Genomic DNA, 20,303 nt, shown 5'->3' on the forward strand with positions numbered 1-20,303 from the left:
TGCCCAGACCCCCAGCCAAGCGCTGGAGCCTAGACAGCGGAAAGGCATGCAGCTCTCGGCGGTGGGCGGGCGGCTGGTGCACCCAGACCGCGCAGGCGCAGCGCTGTCGGTGGAAGCCGACGCACACAAGGGCCTGGCCAGGAGCACGTGCTGGGAATGGTGTTTTTTGTACATGTATTTTAAAAAGTGGAGGTAGGAGAAAGTACCCTAAAGAAAGGTACTAAATGATTGGCAGGCAGCTCGGCATCTAAGAGTAAACAAAATTGGTGAGATCCCTGACCTGAAACTGTCTGGGAAGACGGTGTTAAAAAAAATACAGATACTTGGGTAATTTATTAGTGTACAAGATGCAGCCAAGGTGAAGCAGCCATGAGAGATACACGAGATACACCTTTCTCCCGAGTCTGAGAGGGTGTCCTTTCAGCCAGGATCAGAGGACCATGAGCCACAGGGCGGAAGGGAGATGTGCGCTGAGGCCAAGCACCCTGCGGATTGTAAGAGTCTGCAGAGACCCACCTACATTTCTTTTAGTGCGTTTCTGGGTTTCTTTTTAACACGTCATAAATACATCTGGTGATCATTTTATCAGAAACCTTAATCTTTTCCCCTATGGTAAATCAACTGCATGCCATTTACTGAACAAGACATCTTCCCCAAATAGTAAAAAACCACCTTTGTCACAGATTGAATCCTTAAATAAAAATGTTAAGAAAACATGAAAATGTTCAACCTGACTACTAATCAAACAAGTTCAAATTAAAACAGGATGCATGTTATTCTTCACTTTTTATCAAATTAGCAAAGTTGAAAAAATATGAAATATTCATGCTGATGAGAAGTAAGTTTAGTACAACACATCCAGAGGGCCGTTGGAAAACACATATAAAAAGCCTGACTAGGTCCACAATAAGAAAACTTTGAAAATTAAGTAGAAGAGATTTATTTCCATGGAAAGACACTGATGATTTGTTGATCTAAGTAGGTCACAGAAGCAGATGTAGCATGACTTCTCTAGAGGGTTCTATTGTGTGCTTGTACATAGATGTGCTTACGTATCTAGAAGATGTTTTGGAAGATACATACAAACATGTTTACTGTGGGAGTCTACAGGTAGGTAGGGTTCTGAGTATATTTCATTTCATTCTGCTTCTTTACCTTCTGATTTGTCTGCAGTGTATTGCTTTTATAATTGTTTAATTACAAGGAAGATCAAAGGAAATAACACATTGCCACTTAGTGGGAGGCAGAAACAACAAAACCTTAATAAAAAAGCATAGCATGTGTCAGGAGACCAACTTAATTTAATATTAGGTATAAATAGATTAAATGCCCATATTAAGAAGATTCAAGGATAGGTCTTGTATGCTTGTACCTACCTTATCGTTCACTTTCGACATTATAAATAAAGGGCTGGACAGAAACTGATCTGCAAATAAACAAAAAGTAGGCCACAATCGTAATACTGATACATGAAAGGTAGAATTATAGGCAAATAGCAGTCAACGCATCAGGAGTCCTTACATTGGTCAGAGCTTCAAGTACAGGGAAGACAGATCATGAACTGTATAAAACCAATTACATAGAATCAAAAGTAGAAAGCAAAACCAGATAGACCACATGCATAATTTAATATAATTGCAATAGAAAAAAAATCGTTATTGTATCTTTCAGCTTTTGACACAAGGAAGCAAAATAAAAGGGCAGACACTGATACAATTTAAAAGGCATTATTGATAGACATTAGATTCAAAAGGAGAATTCACTGTTTATCAGAATCCATAGAGGGTTCACAAAACACAGTGCATACTGAGCTACAAAGAACACTCAGAATTATAGAAGACAAAATTACTGCAGGCTACAGTCTGGGCCGTAAAATTAGACGTTAATGAGATACTTCCGAAATGCTAACAAGAAAAACAATAAGCACCCCTACGTTCCTAGCTACAGCTTCTTTCCTGAACTTTCTCCTTGAGTTCTCGGCCTGCATATCCAAGTGTCTACTGATGTCTCCACCTGCAAGCCCATGCTCACCACACCTGAATCTTTTCCCACCTTCCTTTGCCGAGCTCCCCTTCTCCTGTCCCTGCGTTGTTAACAGCACCTCACCGACGGATGCAGCCAGGCACCTGGCAGAGTGACTGCCAGTGTTGACCTCAGCTCCTCGTCCACAGCCCTGCACCCCTGAGGTCACCTGGTCCCACGCATCCTACCTCTCACGCCTCTCTCTCTTCTGGGCCCCCTAGTCTGTTGTTTCCTGAGTTCGCTGCCAGATGCCATTTCAGAAATGCTAAATTTCTTTCTTAGGAGCACTTCCAGGGCTGATAACTTTTATTTTTGTATTCCCAGGATTTAGCATAGTATCTCCTACATAATAGATACTTAGATGTCGATTGAAGGAACAAAAGAACACAAAAGCAAAATTCTTAAAAAAAAAAAAAAAAAGGCCATTTCCAGCCTATCTCCCAGTTTAAAATAGAAGAACTTACATTGATGCTTGTCCTCCATGAATGCAGTGTGGCTCCCCCACCACCACCAGGGAGCAGCTCAGATATGTGTGAACAGTAATGGGAGATGGCTGATCCACAGGCCTCTCGTGGCCAAGGCAGACAGGCCAGAGATTGGGACCTTGCTGTAGGAGAACTGAGAGAGTCCATAATCTTGATGAATATACTGAAAGATTTCTCAAAAACGCAAACCAAGTACTTGCAATAAATCTGTCAGTGTGTTGCGTGTGTTGACTAGGATTTGAAGATGTAACTATGAGCTGTAAACACTTAAAAACAAGTTTAACAGTGCTGTCCCATGTCTTACTGACAATTTATATCTTATGTCTGCAGACCAGTTGCTGGGCCGTTCCATTTTTATTGAGCCAGGCTAATACTTTTCTCTCCTATTTAGGAGCCCCCTTTTTCCTGCTTTGGAATTGGGATTTAAAACTATAGAAGGTCAGAGTTGTGCTCGCTGTTGGTATCTCCTATAAGTCACCTGATTCAATGAGCAAATATTAGCTCTATCAACTATTCCTTTCTTAAAAAAAAAAGCTTATTGTAGTACATTTCAAGTACTTGTAAAAATAGGAATATTCAGAGGGACATCACCCAGCTTCAATAATGATTAGTTCATAACCTATCTTTTTAGCTCCACACTCCCATCCACATGTCCCATCTCCACGTTGTTTTGAAGCAAATGTGTTAGATTGTTTAATCTATAAAAAGGTCCGTATGTATATCTAGAAGATAAAGAAACTAAAAAAGTGACCATACCATTTATCATACTTTAAAAATTAATCATTTTAACACCATTCTGTAGTGAGCAGAACCAGGGCTCCTTGAACAAATGGCCGATTCTAGGACTGAAACAGAATATACAAGATGAGTCTTGTAGCGTCAGAAGTATGGGCTCGTAAAAAGCAAAAGGATGACGTATGTTAAAGGGACACAGGAACCAACTGAAAGAACTCCCAGTGACCAAATCTGTAACTGTTTGAGCAGCAATGTAGTACTAGATTATAACCCAAAGCATAAAATAAATATCCCTGAGCCCACACAGCTGTAAACCAATGACTGAATAAACAAACGGAGAAGAAACAAATCTGTGCAGAAGAATCCCAGATTATGCAGACACACCCTCAAGGAGGTGGGGTGCTACTCCCCACCTCCTTAAGTGTGTGTTGTGCAGCGAGACTTCCTTCCCAAGAGGACGGTATGAAAAGGGGGGAAAAGAGGGAGCTTACAGTGGAGAGACCTGACCACCACTCCTTCAGCCAGGCGATCAGGGTCACCATCAACAATAAGTCATCACACTGATGGTACATACCCTTGATATGCTGCGGTGAGAATGGCACCTTACCTCTGTGGTTTTCCTCCCCAAACCCATGACTCCAGTTTCATCATGAGGAAAATCATCAGAAAAGTCCCAACTGGAGAACATTCTGCAAAATACCTGACCAGTCCTCCTCAAAACTGCCCAGGTCATCAAAAACAAGGAAAGTCTGAGAAACTGTCACAGCCCAGAGGAGCCCAAGGAGACATGATGACTAAACGTAATATGGTATCCTGGATGGGATCCTGGAACAGAAAAGGGTGAATAGCAAGGAAATGCGAATACGTGTGCTTTAGTGAATAATAATACACCAATACTGATTCATTAGTTGTGCAAGTGTACCATAATCTGAGATACTAACAATAGGGGAAAATAGGTATGGGTGCTCTCTCTACTATCTTAGCAACTTTTCTGTAAATTTAAAACTGTCCTAAAATTCAGTTTATTACAAACTTAACAATTCCCTGATATCATCCTGCATACACGCAGTATTCTGTTTAAAGTCCTGATCTCTCAAATCTGAATTGTGAAAATCTTCGCCACAAGTCCCAGTGAGATTTTGAAGGAGTGAATGCTCTTCCCTGAAAAGGAAAATATGGAAAGTTTCTTCTTGCTGCCAGAACTATTTGATACATGCATCCTGCTCCAGTAGTTATTTTTAGATCTTCTCCCTGAGGAGTACGGGGGTCTTGTTTTCACTTGTGTTCAATGTTTGTGAGTGACCGAATGAGGTCAAGTCCCAGGAAGAATAAGGAGTTACAGCATATGCTTTACAGGGAAGTTATGTCTGTACGTGTAGATTGAGTTCTTCTTTTTCTTTTTTTCCTTTTAGTCCTTTAAAAATACTTTGATGTTGCTTACTTTTCCTAAACATGAGTATATATCTTGTTTCTACATGGAAAATGGACCTATAATGTATAACCAGCACATGAGTATCACCATTCAGAAGCGTTCATTAAGTGAGGCTTACTGGTGTCCAGTGCTGCATCTCGCTTCATTCATTTTTATACCAATGTATTTCAGATGTTAGCGTGAATGCTGGTGAAACAATAGCACTGTTTCTGTTAGAAAAAGTGCAGGAACACAAGGAATGACTCTGGTCTGGAAAAGAGTGTCCGGATATAATCCCTTCCTGAAATGCTCAAGCCAGTCAGTGACATGTGAGCGTCCCCCCATCAGGGAACTAACTATGGGCGGGTGGGCAGCGGCGGCAGTCAGCACTGAGTTCCACTCCGGACACTGCCAAATGTGTATAGTTCCCTGATTACCTGCTGAATGGATACTCTCATGACAATAGTGTGAAGGATTTTTAAGCTTTATTATTCTGTAATGTAATAACAAGTAAACTGCCTGACTGAGATGCGGTTTTGGTCACTACACTTAGATCGTTCAGCATAAACTTATGCTCTGCTGCAGTAACAAACAAGCCCTGAGATCTCAGCGGCTTTGCTTTTCTCCCAGGCAGTCTGATTCGCCACAGCTACTGCTTCTTTTGTGTGACTCTGCCCATGTAACACATGGCCTCCGAGAATGTTCTGGTTGCTCAGAGGTGACGTGCGGCACTCCTACTCAGAGCCCACTGGGAAAACTAGTTACGTGGCCCTCCTTATGTGCAAGAGAGCTGGGTAGAGTGGTTTTCCCAAGAAGAGGAAGAAGAAAATGGAAGATCTGATGAACACCTAACATTGTTTCTACCCCAAGGCTTTAAACATTTTTTCAGGCTAAAATGATTGCAGACATGCTCCGGGGCTGGGCCAGGTGGGTGGCTTCACTGGGAGGAGCTGGCTGGGGGTGGCACCTAGGTGTGCCCAGGTGACTGGGAGGGGCTTCGTCTGGCTGCAGCCCACCTGTTGCCATGCAAGATTTTGAGTCTTAGGTGACAGTTCTTCTAATTTTTCAAAAGCCGATTTTAATGTGAAAGCTCCCAATTTTAAAATGTAGGCTTAAATATATGAAAACACAGAGTGGTTGGCTTTTATTTACCCCGTGTCCTTCCTCGAGGGTCTTTCCTGTTCTCCGCCCCCATCGCAGCCTGTTCTTCCCTTTCCCCTCTTCTCTCACACACACCCCCCCCACTCTCATCCCCCAACCCCCCAACTCCCCTCCCCCCCACCCCCCATCTCGGTGTCAAGGAGCCAGTGGAAGGGATCCAGTTTCACAACCACTGGGACGCAGGCTGTGCTCTGTGCCTCCTTGGGCCTTTCCATCTTTACAAAGAGAACACAGCTGGTCACCACTTCTGTGCTGGGCACTGCATGGAGAGCAGAGCTGGGCCCTTCAGAAGCTGTTACAGCTCCCCCGGCGATTCTGGGTGCAGCCAGGGTCGGGAACAGTGACTAGTGCCCTGGCCGCCCTCCCTCAGGGGCAGTGGCTGGAGTCTGGGCTCCACAGCTCGCCCACCCTTCCTCTTCCAGCTCCCTTGAGGACCGCTCTTTCCATTGTCCTCTCTGTTGCATCCCCAGAGCCCCACCAACCTTTCTCAGCTCTATTTTTCTCATCCCCACGAACGTCGAGGTCGTGGCTTCAGCTCCATTCACTGTGCAGCAAACGGCGTACCTCTGCTCCTATTTCTACCTGTAAGAGAAGCTGGAAAGGCCTGGGCCGGAGAGCCTCTCCCTGGCTTCCTGGAACACAGTTTTCTGTTACTAGAGGGTGAGGAGGCTCCTTCCTGAAAACCTGGGCCCTTGAGGATTTTCAGCCTGGATCCTTCCATGCATGATCTAAGATGCCCTCAAACCAGCTTCCTCCAGACACTAGCCGGGTGCCTGTGTCCCGACCACTCCGTCCGGGAGGGCCCTGTTGTCGCCGTGGCTGCCGGCAGAGGGCGCTGTCCCTCGGCTCAGACGGCGTGGGGCCAGGGCACAGAGAAGCAGCTGTTTTGACTTTTAGATGATTTTTTTTTTTTTTTTTTTTTTTGCTACAAAGGCTCCTCTTCCTGTGCTGGAGAGGTCAGCAGCTCTTACACAGGATGAGTGATTCCTTTTCTATACTCACCTCCGAAATCCTTTTCTGTACTTATTTCAAACACAGTTGCCCCGGGTGTATTTAGTAGCTGTGTTCCTGAAAGGTTGCCCACGTGGGAGATTGTGTTTCAAGGGCACCCAAGAAAACTCTCTCATTGACAATAGAAACTGCTGTTATCTCTTGTCAAGCGAATTTATATTTCTAACTCGAATAGTAGATTTCTCTTCTCTGAGACATCAGAAATTTATAGGAAGGGTTTGATAAAGGGAGTATATAGCTTTTTAAGGTTTCCTGGGCATAAGGGCCCGTCGCCCTGCTCACCAGGCTGCAGGCTTATGGGGCTGCACAGGCCCACGGGCCCACTACGAAGCCTCCCCTGGGGCATGGCCTGCAGTGGGCCCTGGGGCTGGGTGGCAGCCTCTGGACACAGCCTGCCCCCCCCCACCCCCATGCCCACCCTGGGGGCCTGTCCACCGCAGGAGAGGAAGGGAATGGTGACCATGTTCCCCTCCCACTTACAGGCCCTGGGCATGTGCCTGGTATCATCAGCCCCCACATGAAAGGCACCTGACTCACGGTTTTACAGATGACGAACCCAAAACAGAGATCTTGCCCTCGAAGTTTTTTCTCCCAGTCTCGTCTCTTTTTCTCCTTTTCTAACTCGTCCATTTTCCAGCTGATGTTGGAGAGATCAACCCTTCTCTCAGGCCAAAGGGACAATGAGATGACATTTATGTCGCTTCAGCTATTCATCAGTAGTCTGGAGGAGCAGAGCAGTGCCTGGCTAGAAACCCATCTATGCGGGGCAAAGTGGAATCTAAAAATATACTAGCTGCAGTGAAAGGCTTTGTAAATCAGGCATTTCCACGACCTGCACTGTGTTGGCCTCACTCCTCTGTTACTATCGGTAAACAAGTATAATAGGAACTCATTTATGAAGCGCTCTGTGCTTGGGGCCCTGCACGTGCGTACTCGTACTCGAGGATACTGTCTCACTCCCATTTTACAGATCAGGAAATGGGGGTGGAGAGGTTAAGTGACTTGCCTGAAGTCATACAGCCAGGAGGAGGCGGAGGTGGGAACTTAACCCAGACTCTGCAGCTCTAAAGCTGGTACTAACTTCGACCCAGGGTCCCCAGTCACCCCCTGTGTCACAGGTGTAGTGACACCAACTGTTCCTAATGCTGATACAGAAACATCTTGTGCCTGGGTATTTTCCACATTTCAAGACAGAGCATTGCCTGGATTTAAAGGTTCATTCATTCAGCTGAAAGGTTTAGAATATTTTCATTTCATGATAACCCAGTGGGGTACATAAGATGACGAACTGGGGTGAAGAAAGAAAATATTGAACCTCTTTATATTTGTTTCATTCTTTGAAAATTTTGATTTTTGCACATATTTTATAATCTATGCTTTTATGGTCCATGTCTGTAACTTACAAATAAATCCACAAAGTCTGAGGAGGTACATGCCAAAACATTTTCCTTGTACACCACTGATGAGATTTTAACTATGGATTGCCGTATGTCCTAAGTATATTTCTAGAAAAGTGCAGAAACCACATTTGAAGAATCCACCTTCTTTTGAAGCATCGGGAACCATATGCTTTAAAAGAATCCATCAGTACATCTTTTTTTTTTTTTACAAAGTGAATTATAGATTGCAGATATTTATGTATATCTGGATTTCCACAGGCTGTACTGATCCGTTTAAGAAGGGCTCAGTTCAGTCCACACACATTTATTGAGGGTCCCCTAAATGCCAAGCACTGTGCTAGGCATATGACATGCAGTGGCCTTGACCCTGGCTCTAGTTTATGGTGTAGTGGGGTGGACAGAGGCATATTTCCAATCAAATGAGGCGGACAAGACGATATTCTTATGCATGTGTCGCTATGGGAGGGCAGGAGACGGCCCTTAGCTATTGCTAGAGCAGTCGTGGAAAGCTTTCTGAAGGAGGTGTTGTTTGGAGCTAAATCTTAAAGGATTAGACAGAGTAAGAAGGTGGGGAAAGAGTGACAGGGCACTCAAGAGTAGAACCACAGAGGCTTGTGCTGGGGACCGTCAACCTTCCGTATTCCTGGAGCTTACACATGAGGGCGACGCGCGGAGCTCCAGCCACAGAGGTGGTCTGGGGCCGATCTCAGGAGGCCTGGCATGGGAGGCCTTGGCGGGGTAGCGGGGTGCATCCAACACCAAACGCTTTTATGCAGCAGGATGACATGGTCAGACTTGATTTTTACCAAAACTATTCCAGTGAAAGTATAAAAGAGAGATCTGGGGCGGGGGCTGAAAATGGAGGCTCGGGCTTACCCAGTTCTGAGGCCATTTCCAAAGTTGAGGCAAAGGGTGATGTGGGCTGAGTCAAGGACAAGAAGTGTGGAGGAAAGGAATAATGGACTTGAGGAATCCCGAGGAGGCAAGGTTAGCAAGACAAGGCACGCGGGAGGTGAAGGTGAGGGAGGAGTCGTGGAGGACACGTCCACGTTTCCCACTGGGCAACCAGGAAGAGGGCGGCAGTAGAGCAGGGCAGCATGGTGGGGTCTGGGCCAAGGGGGAGGAAGGGAGATGCTGAGTTAAGTTTGGCAGATGATGAGCCTGAGGTACCTCTATGACCTCCCTGTGAAGATGGCAGGTTGGACCTTGGGTATCTGAGTTTGGAGGGAGAGAGAGAGAGAATGAAAAGCGATAGAGAGAAGGAGAAGTCGGGGCTAGAGATGGAGGCATAAACACAATAAAGATGTTGGAAACAACTAGGAGAAGGTTGAGGTCACCGCAGGAGAGCGCAGGAACAGGAAGAGCTCTGGGCCCAGAACAGAGTCAGCGATGGAGGGTGGAGGGAGAAAGATGGGGAGCGTCAGCATCAGCATCTGGGGAGGGGCCAAAGGAAGAGGCAGCAAAAGCGACAAGAGGATGAGGACAAGGCGTGTCCGGAAATCTAAGGAGGGAGACGCGGGTACCAGCACCCCCCAGCTCTGCAGGGCCAGGAAGGTGAGGTTGGAGAGGCAGCCAGGGCTCCCTTCGTAATTATTGTCACTTGGAAAATTCCACAGAGGCAGCACTGCTGGAATTTAAAAAAAAAAAAAAGAAAAAGAAAAGGGAAATAAAGAAAGAAAGGGAGGGAGAAAGGAAGGAAGAAAGGGAGGAAGAAAGGGAAGAAAGAAAGAAAGGGAGGAAGAAAGGGAGGAAGGGAAGAGAGGGAAGGAGGGAGAGGGAAGGAGGGAGGGAGAAAGAAGGAACTTAAGTGAAACATTGATTAAAACTTCATTAATTCGGAAATTTGCAGTGTCTCAAGCGGGCTCTGCAGGATTTTAACCTTCACAGTGGCAACAAGAGACGGTGTAAAGAGTAAATAAACAGGCGGGGGGCGAGGGGGCAGGGAGTGCACGTCTAAAACACAAAGCCCTGTTGGTCTCGGGCTTGCACAGATCACCTTCAATCAAGATCCAGGTTAGGCCCAAAGCCGAAGGGCCTGACAGTAGCCAAGCCCAGGGCAGGGGCCCCCAGAGCCACGAAGTGGTAAAGAGTGAAGAAGGCACTCTGTTTCAACTCAGTAAGCACTTGCCGAGGCTCTCCAGGCTCCTCTGCACCGCGCCGCCGTGGGCCAAGAGCTGAGGACTGGGCAGCCACTTCTACTTGGAGAGCCTTCCCTAGCAGTGTCACTCCCCTGCAGTGGGGCTCAGGGGAGCACGGAGAGGGAGGAAAGGCGCTGGGGATATCTTCCCAGAGGCAGCATGGGGGCAGGGCCTTGCAGGACGGAGAGGAGACACTTGCTAAGGGAGTGGGGACCTTTCCTGCTATGGGTCAGCTTGTGGATGAGAACCAGTTGGCCAGCAGTTGTTGTCCAGGATCCCCTGCTGTCATGGACACTGAGAAGGGACACATTTGGGAAAGATTTGTTTTGAATGAAAAAGAAGAGAGGCACCAGCCTGGAGGAGGTGCTGGGGACCAGAGAGTCAGCACTGCCGGAGACAAACAGCTCTCCTTCCCTGGCGGCCTGGGGGCATCGTGGCCTTCCAGCCCAGGCCAGGCAGCAATGCCAGAACAATGACCGAGTCAAGGAAGGGTTTCCTCTGCCAGATGCTTGATGCATTTTGAAAAGATTCCCATTGAAAACAGTTGCAATAAAAGGTCTCGGAGCTTAAAGAATTAGCCGTCCATTATCTGGTTCGCCCACTGCCTGCCTGGTGGCATTCCCCAGCCACACAAAGAAAACAGACTGTTCTCACCCACTCTCAAGTACGTTAGGAGCACCATTCACTTACAAAGAGTTGATACCCTCTTTACAAACAATGTTATCCCTGTGTTAAGACGATTCCCCCAAGGACTTCTGCCAGGCAAGACCTTGTTAGCTGGTTGCCATGAGTGCAGTACTTGAAATCATAAAGCTGCATTTAGAAAAAAAATCGCTTGTTAACAAAAAAAACCTGTTAACTTGAGTGCTGGTCTGGCCTCAAGGAAGACTGAATTCCCTGGGGCACTTCAACACTTCAATTGTCTCCAGTGCCATTGTGGCCACGTGGGGGGCTAACACCTGCTGACATTCTGTAATCAGGGGCTGAGTTTCTGCATTGCGAGGATGGTGCTGGGATGGAGCCTTGGATCCTTGACTGTTTTGCCAGAGGGGGCCCAACTTCCCTTCCAGAGGAGGGAATGATGGCTGGGAAACTGGTCCCCTAATTCTGAGTTCAGAGGTCGTTAGACCATATGATGGGGAAACTGGGGAAAGAGCAGCCAAGGTGAAAAAGGGAGTATAAAGTAGGAGCTGAGAGAGTGCGAGAGGAGATGGGAAGGGAAGGAGGCTGCGAAAAGATCTGGTGTTTAAATAGGAAACTACTAAAAGGAGATTTGGCCTTCGTTTCCATTAAGGACAAACAAAAAACTGGGCTTGATTACAGCAAGGATTTAGGTAAAACATGAGGGGGAAAAACACACCCAACTTCTTGGCTGTGTTTGTAAATTCCTGGGTCATGCTGCTCTTGGAAATAAGACTGATGAACAGTCATCATGGGGTGAGTTTTGGATAATGGGTCCTTCCAGTTTCATGGTGTGGGTAAAATCATGAGGTAACCTTTCAGAACTGGCTGAGTGAGTGCCTCACCTTTCTCTGACGGGGAGTAGTCTTGCTGAACCATGTTTACTAGGGAGAAACTTCTAGAAGGCCCTGTTATATGCTGGATGAGTGATGGCCCTTTGGATGGATGAATGGAGGTTCCCAGTAATAGTTTCCTAGTCAGATCAGCCTCGAGTTAGTAAACCAGAAAATACGAGTAGGGCACCAGAGACCAGAGCTACGCTCTCTGTTTCTTGATTAAATTCATTCTTCAAAGAATTTTGAGCTCCTGCTGTGGTCCAGGTGTTAGACAGATCCTAGAGACACAGTAGTAGTTCTCAGCCAGGGGTGACTTTTCCCCCAGGGGACTCTTGGCAATGTCTGGAGACATTTTTCTTGTCACAATTGGGGCAGGGGGAGGGGTGCTACTGGCATCTCACGGGTAGACACCAGAGGAGCTGCTAGAACATCCTACCATGCACAGGACAGCGCCCACAGCAGAGAACCACCCAGCCCCAGATGCCAATAGTGCCGAGGTGGAGAGACCTTGAGATACATAAGATTCAGTCCCTACTCTCAAAGAATCTGGTCTGTTCATTGTGGTGGTTCTTAATATGGCTTGAAATGTGTCCTAATGAAAATTTCTGCATTGAAAAAATCTTTTCAAGTTCCTTATTTGAAGAGTTATAAATAAAACTGAATTCCTGACACCATTCAGGACTGGCAGCACGCGCTACCGATGGAAAGGGTCTCATGGCATTCCGACTAATTGACTGGGTTATCAAAACTTACATTTGTAAAGAAATGATTTAGCAGGTGGAGGACAGGCTCCAGGTGACCTTTATCATCATTATCTGCAGTGCGAGCCTACACTTTTATTTGCCTGTCTATATAGAATATAGTTGGATGGAAAATAACCTCCGAGTCGGGTTAATATAGTAAACCTCAACAGTTCATCTCCTTTAACTTGAACTTGTTCATAATTTTGGCAGAGCAGAGCTCAAAAAATCTCACTTTGCGTGAAAATCCCCTGGTCTAATAACAGTTGCAGATGGATTATTTGCAGTATTTTGGAACTAGTTCTTTCAGGTACTCATATATATTATGTACTACAAAATAACCAATTTGTTCATTAAAATAAAATCTCAATTTATTAAAATGCCACCCTAAAGACCTCAGATACACTCTGTTTTGTTCCCCTGATGTGGGAGGTTAGTTATTTGACCTGGTGGTAGTGAGCTGTTCTGGAAAATTGCCTTTTTTTATTTAACGAGGAGTAAAGTCAGCCAGAAGGATCTCTAACACTTTTTCCCCTGCTGTTAAAGTTTTCAGCTTAGCAGCTTTTGAGTGTGGCTTCTAGAGGCTTGGCATCCTCACCCTCAGCTTGAAATCTCCCCTTTACCATTGTGCCAAGTGCTCTGGGCATTCCAGTTAACTGGAATGGTCTTGAAAATAATTGGAAAAAAATCTGTAATTCCGACCCTTCACTAATTCGTACTGGTTTTTTGCCCCCAAAGGATCCAAATTCCTGTGGGTTCATTGGGCTTCAAACCCAGTATTTAAGAATCATTGCAAAGTACATATTTTTGAGTTGTTGATGCTTTAAAAACTGGAAGCAGAAAACTCTTCTGAGCCTCTATTTTCTCACTTGTAAAGTGAAATCTAAATCCTTTCCTGCTTTGTTTTATTAATTAGGCTACTTATAAAGATAATGACTATATTGACATAGTCTCTCAGGAATTGGCAACCTTCCCCACTTCCCTCCTTCCTTCTTTTTGGAGTTTGGGGTTTTCATCATTGCAGACATATTTTTTCATGCTTAAAGTGTGAGAGTTTTGCCTCTGAATCTAAACAAATCTTTGACCTCACTTTAAAATTTTCTACTCACTGTCAAGGACTTCCTTGGTTAGGGTAGTAACTGTATCCTCTTTAAATCTTTCTTTTTTTTCCCCTCTAGACCAACTAGGTTTTACCTTACCAGGAGGAACACCACCCCTAAATACGGATCTTTGTAATTTGTTCCAATTTTTTATCATTTCTGAACTGAAGCCAACTAAAGCCATCTTGACAAGTCTGAGTAAATATCAACATTCCTGGGAACTAATTATATTTCCTAAAAGACTCTGAAAAGCTGTTCTTCAGGCTAGTTGGCCAAAACATTTTTTTGAGAAGAGAAGGGAAATTAAGTCATGAGCAAAAGCCTGATGGAAATCCTGCCTGGCTGAAAGCTGGCAGTAGGTTGGCTGGCAACAGCAGTGAGGCCGGGGAGAGAATGGCTTGTGGACTTCAGCAGAACAATGATGGGGCCTGAGAGTCTGATGGGCCTATGCACCCTGGGGTGTCATGTGCCTCAGATCAGGAACCACGGTTCCAGGATGATGGTTCTTACTTAAGGTTTGTATGAAAGGCTGCAAACTCCTGACTAGGAAGAGAGTGTGGAAATGAGCCACCAGGGAACCCTAGACTTGCTCTGGCTGCAGCAGCATGTCCTTTGCACTTATCCTGAATCCCTGGCCCAGTAGATTCTGGTTTCCATCAAAGGCTGGCAAGGGGGGCAGGCAGAGGGGGTTACTGCCCCCAGTAGCACAACCCTGGTCCCAACACAACACTCTGTGTCTCCCAACGCGACAGCCAGTCCCCACCGTGAAACCTCTCTCCAAAGACCCCAGCGAGGACAACGCCTGGCAAGGCTCACGGATGGGTGTGGCTGGGGTGGGAGAAGAAGCCTGTTCTGGGGCCGGGGTGGGGGGCTGGCCTACGGTGGCTCAACACCCAGGGATGGCGGTGGAGCCAGCATTTCCCACCCAACCAGAGCCGACATCCAAAGAGAAAAGGGCATCTCCAGATACAACACAGAGAAATTTGCAGCTTGATGTGTATAATGTGATTACAGGCTACAGATGCTTTCCTTTCTACCTATACGTCATTCAGCTTTAAGCACTTGCTTCTAAAGGGCAAATGGAGAATTCTGTTCCCTCAAAGCCAGATAAGAAGCCGCTTTTCCCAGTACACTGTGAAGGTGGGGTCCCTGCTGGCTGGTGTAGAAAGGCTGCCTGGCACTGCAGGGGCAGCAGAAACAGCCCCAAACATGAAGAGAAAAAGACATCCACTGAAGGGGAAGTGCTAGTCCCTAGGCACATTTGCGTTGGTTGTACTGGAAACTGGAATTACACATGTCAGGCTCAGGAAACATGGCCAAAATCCCACTATGGGAGTAAAAATGGAAAAAGACTGCAGCACATAGCAGCTGAAAGGATGGGATCGGGTTGGTGCGAGGGAATGGAACTAGTCAGCTTCATGAGAAACAACTACTTGCTTATTTACCATCTTGTCACACTTTGAAAAAGAAATTTTAACAACACAGGCAAAGAGCAGGAAAAAGAAAATCCATTCTGGGTGTACGGTACAGGACCAGCTAAAACTGTAACCCTATCCACAGAGGGCCTGGTGATAAAAACAAAACAAAACAAAACAAAAAACAAGAAAAAACCCCAGTCTCGCAACTGGTTTCCCTCCTGTCTGTGTTCACAGTTAACAGCTGGATACATACTAATTGCAAGAAGTGAAAGAAAGAGTTTTAAGTTTAAAAGCAGGCATGCCATAATCAATCTCTTGTTAGCACCGCTTCAGACCCCAGTGTGCTGGGCCACCTGGCAGATCTATGTTAAATGTACACTCACAGTTACTGATTGGTGCGGGTGGCTTTGTGCTGTCGAGAAGAGTGATCCGCTGTCCTCTTCACCCAGGTGCGTGTCTCCTGTCCATCGAGAAATGGTTTCATCACGGGTTCTCAGCCTCGGCCCTGCTGACACTGGGGTTGGATCATTCTGTGCTGTGGGGGCTGCCCTGTGCGTGGTGGGATGTTCGGCAGCGTCCCAGTCTCTACCCACCAGAGGCCAGTGGCACCCCCTCTTCCAGCTGTGGCAACCCCAAGTGTCCCCAGGCATCGCCAGATACTCCCTGGAGGGCACACTCACCCCCAGTTGAGAACCACTGGGCTAAACTAACAAAGTATGGCTTTCTCTTCCCTACAAAACCCTACTCCCAAACATCTCTACCCAGGGTTGGGAACTCTTATGAGACACCTCCTAATCCAGCAAACCTTCCTCTTGTTCTGAGTGGCCTTGGGTAATACTTTGACCTGCAAGACTTCCAGTCATTGAGAACAATACTCCTACTGCCCTTAAAATGAAAGTCCTTCCAGCTAAATTCTGGAAGCAGCGAGGGGAGGAAGCAGATAAATTTTCCTCAAGAGCCATTTGTCTGTTTTAGTCTATGTAAGGTTTCAGACACAGATTTTGGCACATCCAGGGTCTATGTGAACTGGAGGGGGTCTTGGGTATCTGAAGCTCACCTCCCCACCCTCTCTCTTTGCTACATTTTTACAAGTGAAGAAAAAGGCCAGAAGGGGAAGGGACTCACTCAAGGTCATACCTGTTCCTTGTCCTCCTCTTCTGAGGGCACAGGCCAATGTGATTCTTCTCTGCCCAAGATGCCTGAAGAGCTTAGGTCTCTCGACACAGAGAACTTGTAGCGCTTTACCAGTGACAGTTTTGGTCAAACCATGTCAGTTAAGGAATGCAAATCTCATAAATGATAGAATACTGTGACCAATTAGTGCAAACAAACATTTATTGTGAAGTATTCATCCTACCCTTTATTAGGTATTACATCATCAAAGCACTTTGTGGCAATGAAAATAGCTTTTTTACCCCTCTGATTCACCCAATGTTCCATTAAAGCTGCAAAAAATGTGCAATCTGCTTGAAAAATAGGTTGCTCTTATTTACTCATTTGTGAAAAGTCAAAAATTAAAAAAGAAAATGATACTAGCTTACAGGGCCTTTAGAGCCAATTCACCTTCCCACTCCCCAACTACTCCCCAAAATAATTAACAAAGATAATTTGTTTTAAATGCCTTTTTATAAAACCAATGCACCTTTCCCCATATTATAATCATAAAAATTTTAAAAAGCCATTATTCACTTTCTTGGAAAAAAGGTGGCCAGCCGTTGTTTTTTGATTGGGAGCATGTGTATTTCCTGGGAGTTCACTTTCTTTAACTTTATGCTCCGGTTTTTGATGGGTTTCCTAAGGGACTCCGTGTTTCCCATGGATTCTTCTCCTTGGCTGTGGATGTCGTAGCCCTGAAGCATGGAGTCTTCTCTTTTGAAGGAGAAGTTTTTGGTGGACACCCCCGAGAGGCCTTTGATCTTGCCACAGAAGATGGTAGGCACAGTGTCTTCCACAGAGACAATGACCTTGGCCGCCTGGGACTCGCTCACAATCTCAATGTTATTTTCAGCCTTTACCTCACCGCTGGGCTGGCAGGGCTGGCTGGGCTGGCTAGGCTGCTCAGTGGTGTTGCTGCCACCCACATGAGTATCCATCATGGCTGAGGCCTCGTGGGGCGCAGCAGGGGCAAAGGGCATTTCCACACCACTGGGAAGTTTCTCCATCACAGTGTGACCTGGGCTGTCCACTGACCTGCTGCTGTTATATAAAGTCTCAGGGGGAGGCCCAGATTTCCGGTGGGTCGCCAGTGACAGGTCCAGGGCTGCATCTTCCTGGCAGATCGGGGGGCTGACTTCGCCAGCCTTGAGCCAGGGCACCGACTTCATGGAGAGATCCAGGGCCTCGTTCTCACTCCCCATCTTGATGACTGTGTGGCGGCTGAGCTGGAAGTACTCCCTCGGCTGGAGGATGTCGAAGGGCTTCAGTTCCTCCTTTTGTAGAGGGGGCTGGGTGCCTCTAAAGGGGTGCAGGCCGAAGGAAGATGGTGGCTTGGGGAAACTGGAACTGAACTTGGATTCAGAACTCTGAGGCACTGGGATGGGGATGGGGATGGGGACCGGTACAGGCAAGGGGACGATCACAGGGTAGGGCACCAGGAGTGTGGCCGGCGGGACCAGGGGGGACAGTGGGGAGTTAAAGGGTTGGGGGGGCACAGGGGCATATCCCGGAGGAGGCGGACAGGGTGGGGGGCCAAGAGCACCCTGCGAGGGGAACAGATTCTGGAGCACAGCTTCAAACGGCAAGGTGGGCTCCTGCGGCTGGCTGGGGATCCTCAGGTCCAGGAGCTGCGGCTGGGCCTCGGGGTCCTCGGCTCCCTGGAAGAGGTTGTTGTGGATGGCGTTGGAGGAACACGGGGCCTCCTGCGGCAGGACCAGGGGGGAGTTGAGGTGCTGGAAGACGTGCTGCTCCAGCACCACTGGCAGCTGCACGGGGCCCTGTGTGGTCATGACGTAGGTGGCATTGCCGTTAGGGTTGAGCTCGGGTGCGGAGCTTCCCTCCACCTGCATGTGAATGGGCATCACCACTGAGCTCTCCCCGAGGCACAGGGGCTGCAGCACAGTGGCCGCCACCTTCAGGGCCACGCCGCTCTGGGACTCGGCCGGGGGGTTCAGAATGGATGGGGCCGGCACGGTCACCAGGGCCTTCTTTACCAGGTCGGTGGAGTTGATGTTCCAGGCCTCAGTGGTGATCAGCTGGGCCATGCCATTCTCCAGTCTGTTATTGGTCAAGGTGGGAGAGGAGTCGGCCATGTCCATGGAGAGGTTCTGGGACTGCAGGTCGTCCATCACTCGGCTCTGATGCCACTCAGCCTGCAACACAGAACACACAATATGACTCTTCCTTCAGAGACTACTTATAATAGCCTCAAGAACTCCCTCCACATCTTTCTCAGTTTCCGTATCTTAGTTAACTGGGGAGTACACCCATCTCTCTGTATATACATACATGTTATAAATATTTCCTAATATATACGAACACACCCATATGATCAGCTGTGCATGGACAGCCCCAATTTAACAGACGATTAAACTATAAACACAGATGATGTAATGACTAAATAGCCAAGTGAGGTTAAACAGAGTATTCTGAAGCCGAATACTCAGCTATATGTTTAGCCTTCAACAGACACAAAGTTTCACCCCACGTGGCTCTACCGGACAGTTAAGATATGCGGAGATTTGATGGGTTCAAATTCAAACGAGCAGCAAAGACTTACTTTCCTTTAAGAAAAATATAGCACCCTGTCACATTAGAATACTCTAGGAAATTGGAAGGGGGCCATCCCAATTATGGAAAGCATTTAAAAAACTCCCTATAGCAGCAATCATTCTTCCAAAAGAGGTCCGATGAGAGGGACAGCAGTGTATTTACACAGGGTCATTACAGTTGTCTCCCTCTAACCAAAGACACCCCTTTCCTCCTGTAACAGGTGAGGCCACTCTGCAGAGCACGAGGAAGATGGGCTAACTTGCACAAACGCTCATCGGGTCCAGCATCACTTTCCCTCATCGACTCATCCGTCTGACCCATGACCTCTCCTAACTTCTCGCTGTCAAGAGGAGGGGATGTTGATGATTCCAGGCCGAAGGAAATGGAACCCTTGTTGGAAACAAACATCCTCAAAGGTAAGATATGCTTTCTTGATGTCTGTGGCACCTCTGGCCACCTCCTGAGATGCGAAAGGAGCCCAGTGTGGGTGCTTCCTGGAGGAAGCGGGGCTGCAGCTGCAGTATGGCTCTCCATGGAAACACGCCCATATTTAGCCTTGTTACCATGGAGAAGGCAGGCACCATGTCTAACTCAGGGATCTGTGCAGCCCTGGAGTCTGGTTGGGCTCAATAATAATTCAATAATCTGCAGTCTTGCTGGGCAGGCCTTGGGCAACTCTGATTCTTGTCCTCACCTGTCTGAGCTATCTAGAGTTTTGTCCTGTGGTCAAGTTGTCCTCCTCACCTTTAAATGACTAACACAACCTCCAAAACAAGCCAGAGAGGTGGCCCAGCACACCATGGGGTTAGAAGCAAGCATGAGGCCTCACTACGGGAAGGCAGCTTTAACAAATGAACAACTCCATGATGTTTCCAATCAAAACGTGTCAAATGCACAGAACAAGGAGTTTCTCTGAAGCAGGAGGAAGGGAGGGCAAAGGGAAGGATGCTGTGCAAATAACTTTATGGAGAAGGATTGGAGTGATGCCCTTTGGCAGGGCACACTGCAGAGCCTCTGTGGCCCAGCTCCAGAGCCTGGCTCCCTAGGGATAGGAAACCAAACCATGAGGTGGCCCAGCAGGGTGGCCAGTGATACCCTTGGGGCAGAGAAGGGAGGCAGTCTGCCCCCAGGGAGGCTGAGGAGGCTCGCCCCAGGGAAGGGCTTGCATTTTTCCTGAGAAGTGCTCCCTGATTCAGCTCAAAAAACGCCATGCCTCCAATACACCATTCATTCATTCCTCCGTGCATTCATTCATTCATCCAACCAATTTGCTGAATGCCTACTGCATGCTGAGGCTTCGTAGGGGGCTGGAGATGTCATAAGTGACACAGACCAGGCTCCTGCTTCCATGGGAATTACAGTCTAGTGGGGCACATGTCCTTGATTGGACAGACTGGCTAGCATAAAAAGGCCTTGCAGTGAAACCAGGGGAGGCATCAGCATTGGTGGGACAGAGC

General features: G+C 47.2%; 1 protein-coding gene and 1 long non-coding RNA gene across 10 annotated transcripts in view; both read right to left on the reverse strand.

Annotated features, from left to right (window-relative positions):
* LOC141576353 (uncharacterized) overlaps window positions 1-15,508 on the reverse strand; it is a 47,075-nt gene extending 31,567 nt beyond the window's left edge. The window contains exons 1-4 of one of the 2 annotated variants that reach the window (XR_012504704.1): window positions 6,297-15,508; window positions 3,264-4,067; window positions 2,487-2,640; window positions 1,377-1,426 (exon numbers count right to left, since the gene is read on the reverse strand). This is a non-coding gene — a long non-coding RNA (uncharacterized LOC141576353). Of the gene's footprint in view, window positions 1-1,376; window positions 1,427-2,486; window positions 2,641-3,263; window positions 5,899-6,296 lie in introns of those variants that run through there. The other variant, XR_012504703.1, reaches the window with a different exon arrangement.
* Window positions 15,509-16,455: 947 nt separating this feature from the next.
* RAI2 (retinoic acid induced 2) overlaps window positions 16,456-20,303 on the reverse strand; it is a 301,266-nt gene continuing 297,418 nt past the window's right edge. For 7 of the 8 annotated variants that reach the window (XM_074359293.1, XM_074359296.1, XM_074359295.1 and 4 more), the window contains one exon: window positions 16,456-18,446. In XM_074359293.1, the coding sequence (XP_074215394.1) occupies window positions 16,824-18,446 (1,623 nt within the window). In that variant the 3' untranslated portion in view covers window positions 16,456-16,823. The remainder of the gene's footprint in view (window positions 18,447-20,303) is intronic. The other variant, XM_045516353.2, reaches the window with a different exon arrangement.

The sequence above is a fragment of the Camelus bactrianus genome, chromosome X (assembly GCF_048773025.1).
Source record: "Camelus bactrianus isolate YW-2024 breed Bactrian camel chromosome X, ASM4877302v1, whole genome shotgun sequence".
Lineage (NCBI taxonomy): Eukaryota > Metazoa > Chordata > Mammalia > Artiodactyla > Camelidae > Camelus > Camelus bactrianus.